General features: G+C 37.7%; 1 protein-coding gene across 1 annotated transcript in view; it reads right to left on the bottom strand.

Moving 5' to 3' along the window:
* Positions 1-23860, bottom strand: part of Pkhd1 (PKHD1 ciliary IPT domain containing fibrocystin/polyductin) — a 474396-nt gene that overhangs the window by 276258 nt on the left and 174278 nt on the right. Inside the window, 4 exon segments of the mRNA XM_051152952.1 lie at positions 1301-1426; positions 4914-5105; positions 7405-7562; positions 7947-8157. Of these exon segments, the coding sequence (XP_051008909.1) occupies positions 1301-1426; positions 4914-5105; positions 7405-7562; positions 7947-8157 (687 nt within the window).

Consider the following 23860-nt stretch of genomic DNA (forward strand, 5'->3'; position numbering starts at 1 on the left):
GAGAAGACTGAGAACAGAATCAGAGTCAAGATTGCAGAGTCAAGGCCTGACTTCGCTGTGGCCACCCTTCTCTATTCAAAATATTTTGCACACCCGATGACATCACGTGTCTGCTCTCTGCCTTCAAGCTGGAGTTTGCTTTCAAGAAAGTTCATAAGATCCATGTTTCCTTCAGTAAACACCATCACTTTACAGATTAGGACTTTTTCAGCCATTTATCTCAAAAGATTGTTCATAAAAGAAACATATGCTCCCCACCCACCCCACACACACCCCCAATCACATCTCAGGACTCATTTAAAAATAAAACACTAATGATTATAGTTAGGGTCTTAATTTCAGCAAGAATCTCTGGTTTGCTTTTTATAGTTTGACACAAAAACCACAGATTGCTTATTAATTAATTTCTTTCAGCTGACTGGCCTACAATGAACTATTAATACGAATGTTAAGAAAACAGTGTTTCCCAAAATCTAGTGTTGAAACAAGATGGATCTGATGGTCAGAAATGTGACATTCAATTTAAATTTGAGAAGTGCTAATCTGGCAGTGTTAAGAATGTTCCAGGAGAGTAACTGTCATTAAACACAGAGAAAAGAAGAAAAAAATTTCTGCAAGAGCCATATGGCAGAAGGAAGTATGATCTTTGAGAAGAAGGTAACACAGCAGCTCCTCTATTATGACAGTACAGAGGAAGAAACGCCAGAGAACAAGATGAGCTCACAGAAATCAAATGGGGTGAAAAATCACTGACAGGGCTTTCTTTAGCTCTGCTAAAACTTTTGGATTCTGTTCTAGCAGGGATGTGATGCCCAGTGAGAAGTCTAATTATCTGACGATAATTCTGATGTTTGGTCTGATCTTAAAGGGACAAAAATAGAAACTGGGGAGTAGTTGGCCAGTTTGGAAACTCCAGCCTTAGCCTACAACAGAAGCTCTTAACAGGCAAATTCAATTTTTAAATCTTTAGCCAATATCACACAAGCCTGGGCATCTGAAAGTGTGCACGGACTAAGAATTACGGGAAATGGTATGGCAGTACATTTTAAAACCTCCCATTAGACATTTATCAACCTGTATTCGACTTTTAAAGGATTCATTTCCTATAGATGCAGTTTAATAAGTCACTCAGTGGTGAATAAATTTAAATTTGGGATTTTAACCTAGGCCTTACTAGGTAATGTTCAGAAAAACAATGATTTTTATATGTTTCAGATTCAACAATTTGGGAGAATGCTTTTGAAAGGCTACCACTCATCCTATGCAAGAATGTATACATTAACCAAGCAAATTTACTTACCCACCAGCAGGGCATGGCCTACAATCTTATAGAATATATTACTGTCCACCTTCAGGCCCCAGGTCCTGTGCATACTAAGGCCTCTGCTGAAGGAGCCCCACACTGAACACCTCTGCAGATAGGAGCCTGAATAGGAAAAAGCAAGATAAAAACTTTAGTCACACTCAGAGTCTCCTCTGATTCTATTGACCACATCCAAGCAAGATACACTATGAGCAAAGCACATGTTCCACACAAAAATGAAGCCTCGTCATTTGAAAAGGGCAAACAAATCAAGGAATTAGACAATGAACTCTGCTAGATCTTGAGGATTATAATAGTTGAAATTCCAGACACACATGCTACTACAAAGTGTTTGCATCTAAAAAAAGAACGTATGGCTAAGCCACAAAGCCAGGTGGCTGTCAAGAATTCCACCTACTCAGTGTCCTTTGTCACAATCTAGTAGAGCAGAGGTCAAGGCCTGATATGAATTGACCTGGATTTTTAAAAACTACACTTGCATATGAAGTTGTGGCCATGTGGCCATTATTCTTGGGCTATAAATGGATGTTTATAACTTTCAGCTGTTCTAGTTTAGTTTCTGTTGCTGTGGAAAACACTATGGCTACAAGGAATTGAGGATGAAAGGATGTATTCCACCTTACAGTTTACAGTCTATCAGTGAGCAATCCAAGGCAGCAATCTGAAGCAGAAACCATTGAGAAACATCATGGACTCGCTCACTCTCCCATTGGCTCACATTCGGCTACCTTTTTTTTCTAATGTAAAACATTTATTTTTTATTTTACTTTTTGCTTTTTTATTATTTAATTAATTTATTCAGATTACAACTCAATTGTTATCCCATCACTTGTATCCTCCCGTTCCTCCCTCCCTCCCGCTTTCACCCTTTTCCCCTCCCCTAGGTCTGTGACCAAGGGGGACAAGGAGTAAACATCGAACCCCTACTCTGATCTATTCAATGGACAGGACATTCTCCACAGTCATGTGGATAGCAGAGACTGACTCTGACATGAACTCTGGTGCCCCATATGTGGCCACCACCTCTTGGTGGGGAGGCCTGATGGCACTTCGAGAAAGAATAAGCAGTTTTTGATAGCATACATGATAGACTATTTCAAAAATAGTCTGTGTCGAGATAATGTGTGAAAATAGAAGGAGGGCTTGGAGGTACAGTAGAGGGACAGGACAATAGAATATGATAATAAAGGATGGAAGATGATCAAAGAATATTATATGCATGAATAAGATGTCATAAAGAAATCCATTAGTTTGCACAATTAATAAATTTGAATAAAAATGAAAAATAGTCTATGTCAGTCAAGATGTATTAGTTAACTTTATAATCCTATTATGACTTTTATCATATGAGACCTAAGTAATTGGTACAATATCTTTCTAAGATAAATCACTGGAATAATCAGGTCTTAGATCATGTACGACTCAAATAGAAAATAGTAGTTAAAATATGGGCTGATAGTTAACACTGAATGTATTTTGTAGATAATATAAAAAGTAACAATGATAAATCATCTGCTTTTGAAATACCAGTTCAAATTGTGCATCATTTATCTTCTCAAGAAAAAAAAATAATGGTTAGAAACTTTAAGTATTTCTCAAAAAATAAAGAACAATAAAACACTGCGGGAATTTTTATTTTTTTTCATTTTTTTATTAATTTATTCTTGTTACATCTCAATGTTTATCCCATCCCTTGTATCCTCCCATTCCTCCCCCCTCCCCCATTTTCCCATTATTCCCCTCCCCTATGACTGTTCCTGAGGGGGATTACGTCCCCCTATATATTCTCATAGGGTATCAAGTCTCTTCTTGGCTACTTGCTGTCCTTCCTCTGAGTGCCACCAGGTCTCCCCCTCCAGGGGACATGGTCAAATGTGAGGCACCAGAGTACGTGAGAAAGTCGTATCACACTCTCCACTCAACTGTGGAGAATATTCTGACCATTGGCTAGATCTGGGAAGGGGTTTAAAGTTTACCTCCTGTATTGTCCTTGGCTGGTGCCTTAGTTTGAGCAGGACCCCTGGGCCCAAATCTGCCTATCATATTGTTCTACTTGTAGATTTCTAGAACCCTCTGTATCCTTTTATTTTGTTATTCTCCCATGCGTCTCTCATTTAGAGTCCCAATAGGATGCCTTCCCCTCTGTCCCAGTTTCCTGGTAAGTGAAGGCTTTGGTGGGACATGCCCCTTGGGCTAGTATGCAGATATAAGTGAGTATATACCATTTGATTCTTTCTGCTTCTGGGTTAACTCACTCATTATGATCATTTCTAGCTCAATCCATTTATCCACAAATTTCGGGAATTCCTTGTTTTTAATAGCTGAGTAGTATTCCATAGTGTAAATGTACCACAGCTTCTTTATCCACTCTTCTACTGAGGGACACTTAGGCTGTTTCCATGTTCTGGCTATTATGAATAAGGCTGCTATGAACATGGTTGAGCAAATTTTCTTGTTGTGTGCTGGAGCATCTTCTGGGTATATTCCAAGGAGTGGAATAGCTGGGTCTTGAGGAAGCCCTATTCCCATTTTTAAAAAGACACAAAAATAAATTTTATTTGGGTTCCTTTTGGCTTTTGAATGGTCAATATACATTTAATATACGGCTGAATAGGTTTAAGCTTTCAAATCTATTTTTGAAAATAATTATTCCAAAACTATCTTGCTATTAGGAAAAGAAATTTTTGAATGTTTAACTAATTTGGGAGCTAAATAGTAATACAAAAAATACAGATCAGTATAATGTCACTTTTACTCTAATAAATAATGCAAAACAAGCATACTCAATAGTATGTGTGCTTGTGCGTATAGCCTTACACATGCTAAACTGCACAATATCTATATGCACAGTCCTTTGATATCTTTATATATATTATAAAATTATAAGAAAGTAAACTTAAAATCACAATGTATCTGTTAGCTTGCATATTTGTAAACTAAGAAAGAACAACTACAGCAAACCAAAAATGAGTGCTTTTCTTAGAATTCTGATTCTTAGAGTGACAGTTTTTGGACAGTATTGTCAGAGTGTGGGGACTCAGGTTAAAAGCTCTAATGACAAATTCCCCTTCTATGTGTCCTCTTGAGAGCAAAACCACGGAAGTTTTTCTCGTAGAAGAATGGAGGAAAGTTGCTTCTGTTTCATTGATATGTCTATCTAGTATAACGAGTCTCCATTTAAACATAAGGTATATTTGATCTGTGAAATTGGCATTTACAAAAATCTTTATGTTGATGATAGAGCAAAATCTCTAGTTTCTTATTAGAATAAAAAATAATAATAAACTAACACACCAATAATCGCTTCTTTGAAAAACACTGCTGTGTTGTTGTTGATGATGATGTTTTCCTAACTCCCAAACTCTCAGAACATCATCTCACACACATTCACCTGAATGGCAAGTAAGTCCTCACACGTCCAAGTTGTCCTTGAGAGTGAGTGTAACTGAGTTCAATAAGATGCATGTGGGGTTTGCTTAGGTACTAAGGTTTGAAAAGTATCTCTGAATTCCTCAGTACCAAATATCATCATCATGTGGTGTCATCAACAAAGAAGAAAACTGGGAAGGCCAAGGTTTGGTACCCTTACCTCTCATAGCTCCCACCAGGGTGAGTGAGCTCAGATGCTTATGGAAGGCCTGCCCTAGGTCTCGAAACTGCACTCCCTTCAGCTTGACCAAGCTGGGCTCCTCTGGGAAGGACTGAATAATGACTCTGACCCCCAGATCCCTGGCTCCCAGCATCTTCTCACTCTTAGAATACAAACAGTGCTTCAGGTTACCTAAAACACACAATGATATCCAGGGAAATTTTTAGAGCATGCTTCTAGACAAATGTTCTGTTTGCAAGGCTGTATGCACACAAAGGACAACCTTACAATGGTCTTGTTTTGTTATTACTGATTTCTCTCTTTGCATTGTTTATATAGATCAAATATCTAGGACATGAGATTGTCCCTTGCTCTATTATTTCTGGAAATATCCCCCCCAAACTATCACCTTAATTCCAATCAAAAAGGAACCATTACAACTCTCAAGCCCAATTAAACTGGTGCATATTTCAATACAAAGGACAACCTGCAGGAAAGGTGCAATAAAATGGCTTTTTTATGTTTGATAATTCTTGGGAAAAATTGTGTGCACTGAGTGCTATAAGAGCACCTTATAGACTTCAAGTGCTCAGTGGGGTGTCCTCCTCAATATGCTGCTGTGTGTTTGGGGATTTAGCAAAAAACGTCTCCAATGAAAGGAGAGAGAACTTCAGGGAAAAAATCTCTGCCAATCCATTTTCCCAGCTGTCTTCCTACTGGTGGTTAAAAAAAAAAAAAAATACCTGTACCTAATTGCATAACTGCCATTGCTACAGTGCTGAGAGAGCAGCACTCCAATATTTTCTGCTGACACGTGACATCTGACAATGGGAAATCTCAAAATGGAGAAGTCATCTTCAGAATTGATTCAGTACTAGCCATATTACTTCTAAGTCCATACCCAGAATAATCGAAATCAACCTAATTTGTTCTAGTTTGCTTTCTTTTGCTGTGATAAAAGCAATTTAAAGGAGTAAAGGGATTATTTCATTTTACATTTCCTTGCCACAGACCTTCATTAAGGAAAGCCAGGGCAGGCACTCGAGCAAAGACCATGGAAGAAGACAGATTACTGGCTTGCTCTCCGGCTCATACTTAGATAGCCTTCTTATACAGCCCAGACTCATCCACCTAAGGATGGTGCTGGCCACAATGGGCTAATTTTTTCCATATCAATCTTCGGTCAAGACAGTCTTTCACAGACATGACCGAAGGCCAATCTAATATTGGCAGTTCATCAAAGGAGGACACTTCTTCTCAGGTTACTAGCAGTTCTGTCAAGCTGACAACACTAACCTGCACATCTGCATGCCCATCTGTATTGATATGCTAAGGTATAAATCAATAACACAATAATGAACAAAAGAGGTAGCAATCAATCAAAGCAATGTGTCACTCTCTGGTGAGTTACAGAGTCTAATTCTTCAAAGAATTGACCTATAGGCAGTAAATGAAGAAATGCTGTGTGTTTATATGATTTGGCACAACTATTATCTCAATTTGAAAGACTTGTGACAATGGCTGTCAATCAACTCTAATCCACTTTTGCCCAAATTTTTTTTCTTTTTAGCAAATTATGAATGTGTCCATTGATTACTTTGAGTGGAAATTAGTGAGGTCATAATCACTCTCCGCTACTAACAACCCTTTATGCAACACTGTATATAACTGCAATCTATGTACACGTCTCTGAAATCTTTAACTCTAGACTTGATATTTCTATCAGGATCCAGACATCTCCACTCAGTTGCTGATCTGCCTTCTCAGTTTTAATGTGTACAAAATTAAACATGTTTACCCCTATCCCAAAACCTATCCCAAAACCTTCCCCTCTTCCCATCACAGTAAACGCTTCATCATCCACCCAGAGCTCATGCCTGGAAGTCATCCTTGACACCGACACCACCCTGGACCAAAGTTGACAAATGATATCTTCACAGCTTCATAATCTACAGCCTGGGAAACCAAAACATAACCTCCTAAACTAACCATCCCTGAAATAGATGTTTAATAGGCACATCAGTGTGATTCAGTGCCTGCTATTCTTTCAGAAGATAAATTGGCTCTTACACTCCTTTACCTAAAGTAAAGGAATAAGTCACTCAGAAAACAAACCCCCTCCAAAGGGGAGGAAATACAAATCTAACCAATAAGAATGAACTGCCCAAGCTTATGACTCTGGAATCATAGTTTTCTTGAGAATCTTAGGAGAAGCTGGGGATTAATGAAATCATTACAACATTCCAGCACATTCCTGAACACAAGTTTTACCAAGAAAAATGACTGATTATTTCCTTTGCCTTTTCTCTATTTCCTTTACTTCTTGGAAGTGGGGGAAGAAACGAAATGACAAGCTGCCAAGAGGATTCTGAAAATTATGGAAAAATATGGACACTGAAAATGTTAATGAAGAAGATGACCCAAGGCCTGCTGCACAGGCAGTGAGAACACTCATTCACTCTCTGGGTTTCCCATCAAACTGCATCTCTACCTTCAGAAGCATTGGCCTCCTTGCAGGAATTGAGGAGCTTTGCCCTCTCAAGAGTGAGGTTTCCTTGGATGATAATATTCCTGCTGAGAAGAGCCACTGTAGCCTTCAAAATATGATTCTTTCCAACTACCCAGCTCTCTGTGAAGTGGTAGGAGTGTCTGAAAAGAACACGAGAGGAAGGAGCACTTGAGAACACAACTCTGCATTCTATTAGAAGTAGTAAATTGAGGCTTCTTTGGGGAGTGTCTATTTCTTTAGAAACTCAAATACCCAAAGAATGAGCTATATAGATGCCTGTAAAATGCACCCTGTATAGCATTGGGAACTACTTATTGACCTCTTGCTAACACAAAACTTCTAGGATCCCATAAGAGAAAAACATTTAAGAAATCTTCATCTTTGCAACATTCATGCTTTATTATTTGCTTGTCCAGATACCCAACATTATTTAACACTAATGTTTCTGTCAATAAATGTTCAGTGCCCAATTCCCTAAAGAACTCCTGCTCCTCCATATAAAACTAGCTATGAAATGTGAGTACCTCAATGGGTTACGGAGATGGAGATCTGTATCGTGCACAGTTTCCACAATAACAACTTCCTCCATTGGTTCACCACCTTCAACACTCAACCCACTGATGATGACAACCTCATCTCCAGGGTGCCACTTCACAGCATCCTCCAGAGCCAGCACTGTGTCTCCTGCACAGGCAGCTGTTTGAAGATAGGTGACAGTAACTTCTGGAACTGAACCTAAAGCCATGAAGAGAAAACTTGTTTAAATTTAATTGTTAATTTACTTAAAAGTTTACTAATTAGAATAAGATTTTATAAGAGATGCTTGTAAAACCAGCCAAAGGCAGAGTAGTGAGGTGAAAAACATAGGAATTGTCACTAGACAAAATTGACATGTGAGCCAGACTTGACATAGAGGAAATACATATAGGTGGGCTTCAGTTTTCTCAGTACACAGTGAAATAGGAGCAGATGAACTTCCAACTTCCAGCATAGAACTTAGGACTATTTAACGAGATGCTAATTAATGAAGTATCCAGCTCAGACTTCGAAGCATAAAAGACATTGGCATATGTCAGGTTTTACTTTTTCCTTCCATGTATCCCCTGTGTTTAGAAAAATGAGCTTTTACATTACTCTTATTTCAAATATGATATAGCAGATATTTTATCCTAATGTGGAAGTCCATAATTCATTGACAACATGAAGAGCTTAACCCACAAATACTGTAAAAAGAATAGAAGATACTTTAGAATAGATATCCTAGGACTTTACCTGTTATATGATTCCTTTGAACTAAAACTGGGTACACCCAGAATGAGATTATCAAACACTCAAAGCAGGGAAACTTGTGACTACATAGCTTAGAGTGCACTGTACTCTGGCATACCCCTATCAACCTCCCCATACCAAGTACGTATGGCCTTAACTATCAAAGATTTAAGAATGTCATTTGCTTCACCATTTTCACTGGGATTTTCCAGCATAGGTCGAGGCAAATTTTTAAAGGCATTATCTGAAGCAATAGTTCAGAAAACACACTGCTTACTCCCCACTCTTTCCCTTTTTTCCTCAGTACATCTCCTTCCTCCTTTGCAATAGATCATAATTTACCTTTAGCCCACAGCAAGCTGCTGTCCTCCCCTGCTGCACTGAAGTAAAGTAATAATACTTGAATTCCTAACTGCAGGGGTGGCCGACAATAAATCATTTTCAAATTATTTTAAACTTTCCTCTTTATTTATTTGTCTGTGTGAGCACAGACACTTGTACCAACCATGTTGTTCTAGGCTTAGAAAGGTCTTTGGGTTAATGATGTAATTTCTGAAGTTTACCACGGCAATAATTTTATGTTAAAAAACATTTACAGAGTTCAAAATTTCTAATTATAGGGCAGGTGGAAATTAAGGCATAAATCATCCCCAAAGAAAATAATTTTAATTTTATTCCTTGTTTGTACATCTTAACCCTTGGGAATAAGAAAATGAAATAAAGTTTATTTATTTGTATATCCATATGTGTGAATATCTCTAACCAGTTCTTGATTAGCTACATAAAAAAGATACCTCTGTGCTCTGAATCAAAGATAGAGTTACCTATATATCAAGGAGGGCTTTTATACTGTATCAAAAATAATCAAAAATGAAGACAAGAAACATTTGTAAACAAATCATTCTTATAAATAAAATAGTCAAGTCAAAATGAGCAAAGAAACTAGGGGAATTTTTTAAAGTCTATATTTATCTATTAGCAAAAGTTCATGTTCTTTCAAATATTGACAATTTTTCAATAATGCAAAAGTATTTCATAACTTATTTATTTTCTTTGAAAACATATCATTCTGTCTATGACTAAAATATGAAACCTGGATACATTCTGAGTTCCAGCCTTCTGCTTCCATCTATATGAGATAATGACCTCATAAGCTACAATCACACAAACTCAAGATGTCAGAGGAGTTATAATAATCAGCTAGACTAGACCTTCTGCAAACAGCTTTTATGCTAACCATTTCTGATCATATGCTTAAACAATTTTTGGTGATTCATTTTCTCTTCTTTGTTGGCTTATCTGGGGATTCACTCCCCCGACCCCAGTAATGAAGGCCCAAGTTCTGTTCTTAAATAACCCAGTTCTCTCCAAGTAGACGCCACTCTACTTTCTGACTTAGGAAGGACATTTCTGTCCCAAGAACTCATCTCTTAGTCTGGTTTCATTTAGTCACGTCTTCCTACCTTCATCTTTTGTCAGTTCCATGCCCTTCAATCTTTCTAGCACCTAAAATAAATCACTGTGTTACATTACAATTTGTTCAAGGTAGGCTGGCTGACTCCCCTGGTAAAGAGAGCACCACTGCACACTTCAAATGTGCACTGTTGTCTTCACTGAAGTCTTGAAACCCACATTGGGTAGCTCCTGTACTGTACCGCAAATCAAAGATTATATAAAAACACAGCTTAGAAAGATTAGTGATTTGTAAATATGCTTCAGTGAAAAAGGCTGTAATTTAATACAATGTTTAACCACATTGGGCTTTCAACATTGACCTGTTAAGCAACCAACTGTTCATTTACTCCCACTAATGACGTCTCATAATTGTACTTCCTACCAATTATTGTCCAAGCAATTCGCTGTCATTCATCTGTAATTATGCAGTCCCTGAGAACCACTGTTACCAAATTGGCATGGGAAGAAAGGAAATAACCTTCGTGTGTTGACACACTTAAAACTCACTAATTGTCCTCTGTTTGTTTTATAGGACTTAAATCTTTATTCCACGTGAATAACTGACAAGACTTTTCAAAAAGAGGGGGAGAGAAAGAAGAAAGAGAGGATGGAGGGATGGAGAAAGGAAGGGGAAGGGAGGGGGAAGGAGGAAAAGAAGGAAAAAGGAAAAGAAAGATAGACTAAATAATAAAGGATAGATATGTTATAGAGGATAGTTACATAATAGATAATAGTGGATGGGTGGATAATAATGATAGATATATAGATGATAGATAGATAGCTATTATTTGTTAGAACAATGTTCACATCATAATAGAAATAGACAAAAATTATCAAATATAATAGAGATATGATAGATATTGATTTTCATTTAGAATTTTAGACACACCAAGATAGGAACAATGTTTACTTTGACTTTCCCAAATACAAATAGCCAAATCATTATGATTTTAACATTTATATAATTCCTGATTGCTTTGTGGTTCTTTCTGCTATATGTAGTTTATTCTATTTATGTGTTATTTTATTTTATGTGTAATAATATAAATGTATATGTTAAAAAAGAAGTATAATAAAGTCATATGATGAAAATTTTATCAACTAAAAAATGTTGTTCTCAATTATGCACAGCTGTTTCCCCTTAATTTCTGTATGCATCTCCCCCATTGTAAAACAGTGAATGCTCCCTTTTCTTCCTGTCTCTGCGTAGACAAACACAAAGTGAACAACTTCTTTTTCCTAATACTAATACCCAGTGTGAGAAATACACAGACAGATATCAATTAGAGTATTGCAAAAACACAATTTTGTTAAAATATGAACATAAAAAGTAGTAAGAAAAACGTGTATTAATATGTCGTAAAAAAGTTATGAGTTACTTCATTACCTTTCTTGACCCTGTATTTGTGCTCTAATGCTATATATATCTTTCCTTTGAAAGAATGTACTTTCAATTATTTATTACAGTGTAGCTTCAGCACTGGCTGCCATGTAGAAGCACACAACACCCTGACTCTTCTCTGTTTTGTAGCCTCATCTATCCAGTAAGATAATTGACCTCTTTGATCAAAGAATGTACCTTCTCCTGCAGAAGTACATAGGTGTGTTCAGATTGGGCTGACTGCAGACTGCCTCCTCTCTTAGGTCTTGTATTTGATTTTTAACTCTTTACATGAACATGTGAACACTCCTCCCTCTACCCTCTTCTCCTAACACAGCCTGCTGACTGATATTCTTGTCTCTCCCTTGCTTTTCAGCTTATTGATGGGCTTCTCATCTTTTACTGGTGCATCTATGATCTTGAGGACAGTTCTAAGTTGAGGGAAAAAAAGACAAGAGGGAGAGAACTTAGAGTTAGAGGGCCCATGTTGAGTAGAGCCTGGGCAGGATTTGGAACTCCTACTGTTGCTGTTTTCTGATGGGGCAGCTTCCATTAGATAAACTTGAAGAAGGAGGAGGAGGCAGAGCAGGAGGAGGAGGCAGGGAGGGGAGGAGAGAGGGGAGAGAGGAGAGGAGGAGGAGAAGGAGGAAGAAGAAGGAGGAGGAGGAGAAAAGAAGAAAGCTATCCAACTTATTCAGATATGTTCTCTTTATTATTTATTTATTAAAAGAAGAATCTGATTTTGAGGACCAGACCTGGGGAAAATGCTTTAGAAAGGAGAAAGGAATTGTGGTTTCTTTTTGTTAAAATTTCTAAAAGATGGTCAACTGGATTCATGGTCTAAGGAAGGAGGCTTCTTATCAAAGCAAAAAGATGGGGCATGAGAGCAAAAGATCACAAGTGTCATGCAACAAGCCACACTCTCATTTGACATGTATCCCAGGTCGTGTATACGCAACAGAATCTCAAAGTCAAACTCTCTGATCCATTTTCTCCAATATTCAATACGTATCTGAAAAGATAGCAACCTTAAAGTAGCCCAAGGCATTGGCAACTCATCTACCACCAGCCATTTGGAAATGATGCGCACTTTAATCCTGTCATTAAAGGACCTTGAGGTTTACAGTTCTTGACCACCTCACAGTTGTCACTCACTTTAAGCTCAAGTGTTTAAAGAGGCACATCAGGAATACATCAGCAGTTACTGTGTTTAGTGAACTGATCTTAGTCATGTGTGATCTTTTTATGGTGCCTTTGTGCATTACAGAAATGCTTTTGCTGGATCTTGTACAAAGGATCATGGCTGAGTCTACTACACACCCCACAAAAGCCAAATCTGGCACACATTGATGCCCCTGATATCCAAATGGCCACAGAGCTGGTGACAGGAGATGATGGCAGCCAGTCCTATTGAAGAACAAACATTTAAGGTCGATAGACGAGCAGAACAGTTGAGCCATTTTTTCCCTTAAATTCTCTTTATATTATGGAGTGGGAGGACAATTTTTGCAGTAATGGGATTGAACTTAACCCTTAAATAGTCAAGGAACGAGCAGCTATAGCCCAATCCTGGAAACTCAAAGTTTTTATCTTGTGGTTTTAAAAATCAGAATTCTGAAAGTAACACCATTGAGATAAAGTCAGTGTTGTTGGCGATGCTTCATTTTCTAAATTTTGAGGAGACAATCTAGTTCCGTGGCTTTCACAGCTTCCAGTGGCTGTGTACAGTATTTGACTTGTAGTTCATTTGCTCATATTTAAACACAAAACTTATATCTATTCCCACCATCATTTTGCCTTCTCTTCCAGCTTCTCTCCTGTGGCCTTCTTATAAAAACCACTATAATTACAAGGATTCTGCTTGGATAATTTAGTATAATCTCCAGAATTTAAGATCTTTAATTTAATCATAGCTGTTAAGTCTCCCCACTTGTTTTATTCTTTCCAAGACAATGCCAGACTTTGTAGCCCAGTCTAGCTTCAAACTTGGGATCTTCCTGCCTTAGAGTCCCAAATGCTGAGATTTCAAGCACATGCCACCAGATCCATCTCTACAAGGTCTTTTTGTTTGTTTGTTTGTTTGTTTGTTTGTTTGTTTTGAAAAATAAAGCAATAGTTATGAGTTCTGAAAATTAGGACGTAAATGCAATTAAGGTACACGGATAAATATTGTTGAGAACATGAGTAGCTATTGGAGGAAAATAAGATAGCTGACTAACAAAGATCATCAGCAACTTGTAGACTAACTAAGACAGAGGCCAGCAATCTTTTCCTGAAAAGAGACAGGTATTGAAGAGTCTAGTGTTTATAAATCACGTTGATTTTAGCATAACTACTCAATTCTGTTACTGCCATGCCAAACCACCACAGGTAACAACACCTCAACAAACAAGGATCACTGTGTTTCAACAAAATTGTTCTTAAATGGCAAACAGTGGGCAAGCTTTGGCCACAGGCTATAGTTTTCCAAACATATTTAAAGATGCAATGTGAAAAGAAAATAATTAAAAACAATAAAAGATCTAACAACCTGGTAGGTAAAGGTTTACGCTATTTCTTCTATAGGGAAGATTTTCTAAAGGCAATATCAAAGAGAGAATCATACAGAAAAATAGACTTGTTATTACAAATAACATAATATTCCATTAAAATACTGGGATAAATAATAAATTGGGGGAAAACAACAGTTTCTTTATGTCTCTGTCAAAATTAACATAGGGAGACTTAGGAACAGTGCTTCTGGGATCCCAGAATACCTTGAAAGTATTAAATTGAGAAAGTTGTTCCAGAACCCAGGAAGATTATCCTCTGTGTATGTTTATACCACAGCTATATGTGCAAAAAGCAGAAAGACTCTCATGTGCCTCATGTGCCCATGAAGAAGACAGAATAAACTTTAATTACCTCTCCTTCCAGGCTCAAGTTTTACCATTTCTAAAATGAATGTAATAGTCATAATGCAAGCCTTTGCTGCTTCACAGAGCTGTGAGAGACAGATGAGAGGGAAGGGTGGGAATCAGCTATGAAAACTATAAAGTGCCAAGTTACAGGGAAAATTCAATTTCAACAAATGCTGAATATGATATCCAATCCTTCCTTCTCCATGACCAGGCTGTTAACAGTTGTGCTTTGATGATGTAAGGGCAAGGATGCTGTTTGAATGGGGATTCTGCCTTCACAGATTCCCATTACCTTAACTAAAGTGAGGCCCTTTTGATACTTAAAAACGTAAAAGCACAACTGTACCAATATGAACCACTCAATAAACTAAAAGAAGTCTCCCTGGGGAATTATGATGACAGAGGTATGGGAAGCCTCGAAGTCAGACAGCACTCTGATAGCTGGAGTAGACATTTTGGATTTCATCATGGGAACAATAAGAATCTTGGAAGAGTTTCAGACATTAGCATGATAGAAAACAAATTGTGCTCCAGGCCAGAGAATGAACCTAAAGATACATTAGCACCAAGATAAACTAAGGTAACAATCACAGAAGTGGACAGAACACAGATTCAATAATAAACAAGACTTAGCCATGGAAAATGGTAAAGAAAGAGGCATTAAAAATGGCAACCGGAATTCTGACTGAGAGAAAATATTAACAGCACTGTATCCATCTCAGATTAATAATGAGGCAATTTCACCAAATCAAATTTCAGCTACATAACATAAATAAGAATGTGAGTATGTATTGGAATGGTTAGTTGCTCGGTTCCTGCTGACTTCAGAAGTATTTTATATGTCCTATTGGACTTCTCTCGTGTGATAGAATCATGAGAAATATTTTAGAATCGATTCTATACATGAACGAAGGTGACTTTTCTGAGGTCCATAATCTAGTTATTGGGGGAGTAGGGGTTTGAACCCATTAAATCTTGTAGAGTTCAAGCCTGGTCACCGAATAAGACTACCGACTACACAAAGTCAAGTTCATTGGGAAACAAAGCATTCTGCCACACACTAGTGGAAGAAGCTTGGTGTCTTTCTGGATTGCATATCTATATTATAGAAAGCCATTTGTGAAACGTGGGGTACACTTTGGTGATGATGTTAAACTTTGTGTTTCAACTTGCTTGGATTATAGGGTATCCATACACTGACCAATTATTGTTCCAGATGTGTCTATGAAGGTATTTTTTAGGGAAGATTAGAATTAAAACTGGGCAATTCAGTAAAATAGATTACCATATTTTCTAGCATATAAGGAAACTTTTTAACCACCACCCCCCAAATCCGTACCAAAGTCGGGGGTTGTCTTATACCCTGGGTGCTTACCTCCAACTTTTTTCCCCTTGCTTCATATGTCCAGGGCATATAGTAGGGGGTACCTATGGTGACTCCCATCTCTGTGCATGGATTATGAAGCAAGGAGAAGCAAGATCCACATGTCTTCCTGTACCTTGAAGACAAGAGCTTAAGCATGGATTGGCTTTCCACCAGAATGCTCCCATTCAATTCAGAAGGCTGGCCTTCCAGTTGAGTGTGGAACATGCCTTAAAGGGGCAGTGTAGGCTGTGACTGGATAGCTGTTGGCATTTAATAAAGCATCTGGCTATCTGTGCCCTGCCTGCAAATAGACACATGCCTGAGTCTGCTGCACAGGGTGTGCATTGGAAGAGGAGTAGTCTTATACAGCCTGTTATTAGAAGGCAGTATCATGCCTTCAGACTCAGAGTGGATTCTCAGCCTTTGTCTCTCTAGGCTGTCATTTTTTCTACTGTAACTTATGCCATCAGTTCTCCTGATTCTCAGGCCCTTACACTTGAATTAGGAATTACATGCATTGGCTCCTCTTGGTCTCCAGTTTGCTGAGGGCTAACCACAAAACTTTTCAGCCTCTTTAATGAAATGACTCTGTTCCCCAGAAAATTGATTAACAAAGTGAATTGTTAATCTACGAAGAAGATTGTAAAAAGAATACATTTTAAAAATACAAGGAAATCTCAAGTGCTGATTTTACTACTTTAGTCTACCAATAACTAAAATTTGGAATGAAGTACTTCACAAATATATATATATATATATATATATATATATATATAATTTAAGAACTACCTTTCCAATTTGCCTTCTCTGGAATCTGAATATCTTCCTATGTAACCGATTTTGCAACATAACAGTAACTCTGCTTGTAGTGATGTCCTTGTCATTGGGTGAGTGACAGTCATGGCTATCCTCCCCTTCTCCATCTCTCAATTACACAAACAGATGTAGCATTGCCATTGACTAGGAAATTCTTGCCACAGTCCCAGGTAAAGGAAGCTTCCTGAGACTAACAAAATATTCTTTTGCTACTCTCTCCCCCTCATACGGATAGAGAAAGGTCCTGCAGGCAGCACTCTAGAGTCTTCCTTCCAAAACAGAAAGACAACCAGACCCTCTCCCTCTTGAGCCCATGGATGAGCTTGCTCTATCCCCTTCTTGCCTGGGCTGGCCTGTAAGCAGTAAAGTCTCAAGTTCTCCTTACAGCTTTGAAGATAAGGAAGATAAGAAGTTCCTTGGGTCCCTTCACAGCTTAGACACAAACAATTATTACCTTGGCACTTCATTGCTCCATAGCAGTTCTCTTCCTGGATTAGAACTAGATCTTTTTAAAATTATTTTCGCATTTTATTTTCTTTTTAATATTTGTTTTGATAGAGCTTGCTTGGCATATCTCTTTTCTCTATAATACACAGATCATGTTTAAAATTTTTACAATAAATTATAATGAACCAGAGTAGTTAGTAAGCAATGTTTGCATAGTAAGAGTAATTTAAGCTAAATTAGTATGATGATATGCAATAAGTTTTGTGCTATTAAATGCTTTTTTCAGAGAATCCATACTCATTTAAGTCACAACAACATAGCTACCTAAACAATACCTAAGCATGGGACAAAAACAAAACACACACACACACACACATACAAAAGAAAAAACCCCAAGCCTGCTCACTTGAAAGGGGAGTATCTCATGGATCCCCAACCCTAAACAAAGACCTGCAGACAACTATGAAATGCTGAGAACAGGAGAAATAGTCTTCCCCAGGGAAGATCGTACTAACCAGTTACTCAACGCTAAGTGGTAAGCCCTGAAAACATAAATATGTATACGAGTGACATCTTAGGTATTGAGCTGGTTGTCCTTGTATATTTAGATCTTTGTATTTACAACAATTTTAGAAAAGAGGTCATAAATTTCAGAAAGAGTAAGAATGGCGTATATAGTAGAGGTCTGAGGGAAGAAAGGAAAAGGGAAAATAATATAATTTACGTCTTAATTTAAAAAGTAAATATGTGTAATTATAATCAAATCTTCATGCTCAAGGCTGACTGATGCTTCTTTGGCTATTGCCTCATATGTAAATATTTACACAGAAGAGTGGCAAGTCAGGTCAAGACTCCTGTGCTCCAGGACCCTCTGCCTGAAATTAGAAATCAACCTCTTCCTTCTACTGCCACTTGAAAAACATAATCAAGTCTTTTAAACATTACAAAATATTTTCATTCTAAATTGTCTTTTCTTTGTGTTGAGGGTTTTGATTTTACCTAGTGAATCTGTTGATATTTTTCCCAGACAAATTAAATAAATTTTATGTATATTACTGTAGGCAATCCAGCTAAATCTTTTTGCAATTCAAAATTAGTAAAAATAGTTTTAAAAAGAGTTTCAGTATTTAAAAAGTGGCCAAGCTAATTTTTTTTTTACAATTACACATTGTATTCAATAGTTGAAAAGACACCTCTTATGTTAAGAGAATCCTTTTTCATTCTCAGGCCATGTTGTTGTGGAAGACTTTCCATCCCATTGCTCCAGCAGGGACATACTAGAAAAATAATAATAACCCCTCCCCCATTGGCATAGACAATAGCCCAAATAGTCTACAATACAAATGCAACCCAAACCACTTATAAGCCTTTTGTTCAAGCTTCCCATTAAACTATTCATGAAACAAATATTTATCAAAATCCATTATGAGCATTGACCATATTCTTGGCAATAGGGTTTTGTCATAATCAGAAACAATAACAAAAACAATGAAAAACATCTGTCCCCATGATGTACATACATTACTTTCAGAGGCAATGGATAAATAAAGCAACTATGAAAAATAGGCCCCATGTGATATATATATATTAGACAAGGCTAAGAGCTAAGGGCAGGAAACAGAGCAATGCATAATGGTAACGTTGGGACAAATGAAATTTGATCAAGGGTCAAAGAGCCATTTGGAAAGAGCTACTGTCTTCTATCTGGAGCCATTGGATCCCTGTTTCTGCCTGTGTGGGGGTGGAGTATGACTGAAAATGAAGTCAGCTTAGGGGAAAGCCCACCCCAGAGCTACAGAGAAGCAGTCTTAATGACGGCATTAGAGCACCTGGACACAGCTGTGCTGCAAGTTTTCTCAATTAGGTGAGGCAGTAAATGCCCTTATTTTTTGTTTGAATTGGGTTTTCTGTCACTTGCAACCCCAAAAAGACCTGAGTAATGCCAACACTTTCAAGTATATATAGAAACCTGAAGTACCTTACAATGTGTTTCTAAGTGGGGTTCCTGCTGTACTTGGGTTATTGAAAAGCTCACTTTCCTTTCCAATTAGCAATATACACTTACACACAAATGCTTAAAATCAAAAGACCTTAAAAACACATTCACTTAAATAAGTTCTTTCAGTGTGGTGTCTAAAACGAAATTAGAGAAGCCTTTCATACGCACTGGCCAAGGTCAGTCTCATGTAGTCAAGAAACTACAAAAGGGGTGTTCATCATTGTTCACAAAATATTCTTATGTAGGGCATTATAAAAATGTTATTGGACAAAACAGAGAGAATTTTCCTTCTAATTTTTTGTTTTGTTTTGTTTTAACGATCACCTATCCAACGTCATATTCCAAGAATGCAGTATATATCTATGCTGAAAGGAGACTAGTCACCTAATGAGTTTCCCAGGATCAGAAACCAAACTCAAAGCATATTCACTGCTGCTAACTGTATAACCATGACTCCTCACAGCATTCCAGCAGACTTCAACTGTAGTGTTGTGTTCAAGCTTGTCAGTTAGGAAGCAGCTAGGCCTAGTGGCACACAGCAGTATCAACCTACTTGGAGTCTGAGGCAGAAAGGTCACAAGTTTGAGGCCAGTCTAGTTTAGACATCAAGTTTAAGGCCAACACTAACAACTTAGTGAATCTCTCTTACAAAATTAAAACGAAAAGGACCAAGGATATATGCAATCCCATGACAGTGCTCTTGCCTAGCCTACATGGGCCTTAGGTTCAATCCACAATACTAGAAGAGAACATGAATACAGGCAGAAGTGGTTATATTTTAAATTTTCTTGATCTTCCATTCTTTCCTCTATCTAGACTTGCTTCCCAGCCCTAACTAAAACAAAACAAAACACCAGAAAAGACATTAGCTCTCCCCTTCAAACCAATTACAATCTTATTGTGCTTTCTCAAACAAGTAATCGAACAGAATTTCTACTTCTGTAGCAATGACTATAAGGATCTAAGCATAGAACAAAGAGATAACAAGTGCTGCATATTATATGGGAACCATACAATGCTAAAGAGTAGACATCTCCTAAGGACTTACTAAAACGATATTAATCAATTCTTAGATTAATCCCGGGAGAAACCTGTATGCCAGACATGACTATGAGAAAAACACCAGGTTCAGAAAGAATCCTCAGGCATTAAGATGCATTGCCAGCACTGGTAAGCTAGCCATGGACTTTATATCTCCTTCCTATGTGGAAGAAGGTATGAGGTCTTTATTTCCATATAAACAATGTGAGTTTTGGAAATGTAACTCCTAAACTACCAGAAAGACCAGAAAACGAGGTTCTGTTTCCTAGACTGGACATCTGGATATACACAATAACTGAGTTGCTCATGCCTCACAGGCAACAAAAAGAAATGGTATGTGGAAAGCAGAGAAATATGTGATGAGTGAACTTTTTTTAGTATGGAAGGATCTGTAAAGTTTGAGATCAATGGCTGTTAACCTGTGGGTCACAACTCCTCTACTGGTCAAACAACCCTTTCACAGAGATCATATATTTGATACACTGCATAGCATATATTTACATTTCAATTCATAAGAGTAACAAAATTTCAGTTATGAAGTAGCAACAAAAATAACTTTATGGTTGGGGGTCATCACAACATGAGGAACTATATTAAACGGCCCCAGCATTAGGAAGGTTGAAAGCCACTGTTCTAGATCAAATGAATTCTGGAGGTGGTAGCTTGGCCTAAATCAACTTTTCCTATGGAATCCAAGATCAACACTAAAGTGGAAATTAGTGATGGCAATCCCAAGTGAGGGTTCTAAAGTGTGGAATTGTCCAGGACAGAGCTCAAACAATAAGGGAGTTCATTAAAAAGCCTGATAAATGTCTTACTTCTTCCACCTGCCCAACATCAATAGAATATAAAATGAAGATAAGAGATGAAATATAAATATAGACCATGTCTCTACCACTTTGAGTGACTCAAGCTAGATAGTTCTCAAGTCTCTGATAAGGTTGGAGACTAAATAGTCATATACTCACAATTAAGCTTAAGTTGTTTAGTATTTTAGTAGATGTTATTAGGCCTAAGAAGTTGTTTTTAATTTGGTAATGCAAGTTAAGATAAAAAATGATTTAGGTACAGAACTCTGAACTCACCATGACAGGACAGTTAGTGCAACACTTTCTCCAAAATTGCCAAATACAAATGAACTAGACATTGTGAGTCTAATTCTTACATGATAGTTTTCAAATTGTTCTTAGTACTTATTGTTTATTATAGAAAGAGCGTTTTATTGAACTAAAAGGGGGAATTGTGGAGGGAATCTCTTATGTCTGTATGGAAGCACCACCTGTCAATGAAAAGCTAATGGGCTTTTAGCTGGAGCAGGAAATAAGGAGGTAGAAGTTCTCAGAGAAGGAGGAGGAACTCTGGGATAGAGAAAGATGAGGAGAGATTCTCCCTAGTACTCTGAGAAGGGCACATGAAACTAAGGAGAGGTAATCAGCCATGTGGCTCATGTAGAATAGAATAAATGGATGTTTTAAATTAAAAGTTAGTCAGGGACCAAGCCAAAGCTTACAGCCTAGGCATTTATTCTTATATAATAAAGTGCTGTTATTTCTGGAACTTGGGAATGGAAGAAAAACTGGCAGTTACAGACCTGAATGGAGAGGAAAATGGTGTTAAGTAGATAGGGCACTGGAGACTTAGAACTGGACAAATTATGGCTGACTTTTTAAATATGGGAAATAAGCTAGGCCATGCTGTTAAAGTCCAAGCAAACCCTTAGAATATGGATGAAGAAAGCAATCAGAAGAAATAAAAAATGGAAATGGGAGGGAGGGAAGAATGGGAGGGATACAAAGGATGGGATAACCATTGAGATGTAACAAGAACAAATTAATAAAAAAAAAACTTCAAAAAAAAGAAATAAAAATGGGTTCTGGTCAGAACATTTTTATCTCCAGGATAGCCTTAAAATTATATCCCTTCCATTGTTCAGTCCTGTAGAGGTTTGCACACCAGGCAGGCTCAGGCTCATTTCCCATAAGCCCCAACCAATAGTTTATGGTGATAAATGCTAGAGAAGATAGAGAGTCTCTTCAGTACAGAACTGAGAGACACTAGCATCCCAGGAACAGGGGGTGGTAAGGAGAAGATAGGCAGAGGAAAGAGGAAGATGAGAAAACCTATAACATATACCAGAAAAATAGATTCTGTAGGGCTTCTGCAAGAAACTGAATCTTATAATCCTGAAAAAAAAAAAAAAAAAAAAAAAAAAAAAAACCTTTAAATTTTCAAATTTTAGATTAAATCAAAACACTTTAATAATGCCATATTTATTCATGCACACGAGCCATAGAAGCCTTTTGTGTTTTAAGGTTTGTGCTAGAAATTCAACAGCATGTGTTTTTTCGTGTTCCTAGTGTGCTTTACTGGCAAATATTGCCTAATTATACCATATTTGAATGCTTTATTGGGTTTTTAGTTTTGTTTTGTTTTTTCTTTTGTTTGAGGTTTTTTTGCCTCTACATTTCAAGTGTCTTGAGATTTCAAAGATGAACCAAACCCCAAGTTTTAGTTTAATCAATTTAGAGGGCATTTATGATTTGTCTGCCCAGGAATAAATAAACTCTAGGACTGACTATAACCCTTGCTTTTGCTGTTCAGAATCCCAGAATGCTTTACTTCACACAAGCATGTCCTTAAGCCCACATGCATGTGTACACACACACACACACACACACACACACACACACACACACACACACACAGCCCATAAATCCCATACTTGCCCAGCTTCCATGATTAAGGTAAAATTATATCTTCTCACATAGTCCTGCTTTCAGGGTCTTGAGGAGTGTTCCAGGTGTGAAAAGGTGGTGTGAGCTGGGCCAATCAGAGTGTCTTCATCTCTTAACTGCCATACATGGCACTAAGACTTCTGGAGCTTTATGGGGTCTTCCACGGTTTTTCTAAAAATTAACACAGAACTCTTCCTTTCTTCAGTGATAGAAAATAGAAGTCCATGAAAATCTAGGAATGCTAATGACCAGCTGAAGAAGAGGACAAGGAGCAGGAGAGAGTGGGGCCAATGCATGCAGGAAGTGATGAGCATGGGACCTCCTGGTGCTGAGAGCAGTAGAGACGTTCCTGTTATAGCCAGTTTCCTCACTGCCAAGCCTTCAATTTAATTACCAGATTATATATATCTTTCTTCATCTAAAGTTATTTACACTGGGATTCTGTGTTGTTTCTTTTTCGGCCAAACAGTTTGAGCTTAACAAAGCTACACATGGAAAAGTACCATGCCACTGGAAAGGAATGAAAGATGGAAGAAAAAATTAGAAGAGGAACAGATGAAGAACGAAGGAGCAGTGCAGCACCGGATGGACAAGAGACAGGGTGAGAAATGATGGATCAGATGGGATGGAAAACAATGATGTGAAAATACATTGTTGAAATGAAACTGGCTCTAGAAAATTCCATACTACCCCAAAGAACAGACTTCATCTGTCAGAGCATAATAGGCCTTGGGGAGATAAGGAGTCACACTGACTGAGGCCCTGGGCTCCTCAAAAGCTCCAAACTCTATAATCAAAAGAATGCCTAATAAAGCTGTTTAAAGGCCTTAGGTTTTTATGTTTTATGCATGTGTGATGTATTGGATAGTCACATGCCATGGAGTATGAGGGGAAGACAGAGGACAACACTGCAGAGAAGGTGCTCTCCTTACACCTTTATGAGCTCCGGAGACAGAGCTTGGATTGTCAGGCTTGAGTGGAAGTCTTTCCCTCACCCCTTAACTAAGTTTTAAATCATAATTTCTACAG

Source organism: Acomys russatus, chromosome 11 (genome assembly GCF_903995435.1).
Source record: "Acomys russatus chromosome 11, mAcoRus1.1, whole genome shotgun sequence".
Taxonomy (NCBI): Eukaryota; Metazoa; Chordata; class Mammalia; order Rodentia; family Muridae; genus Acomys; species Acomys russatus.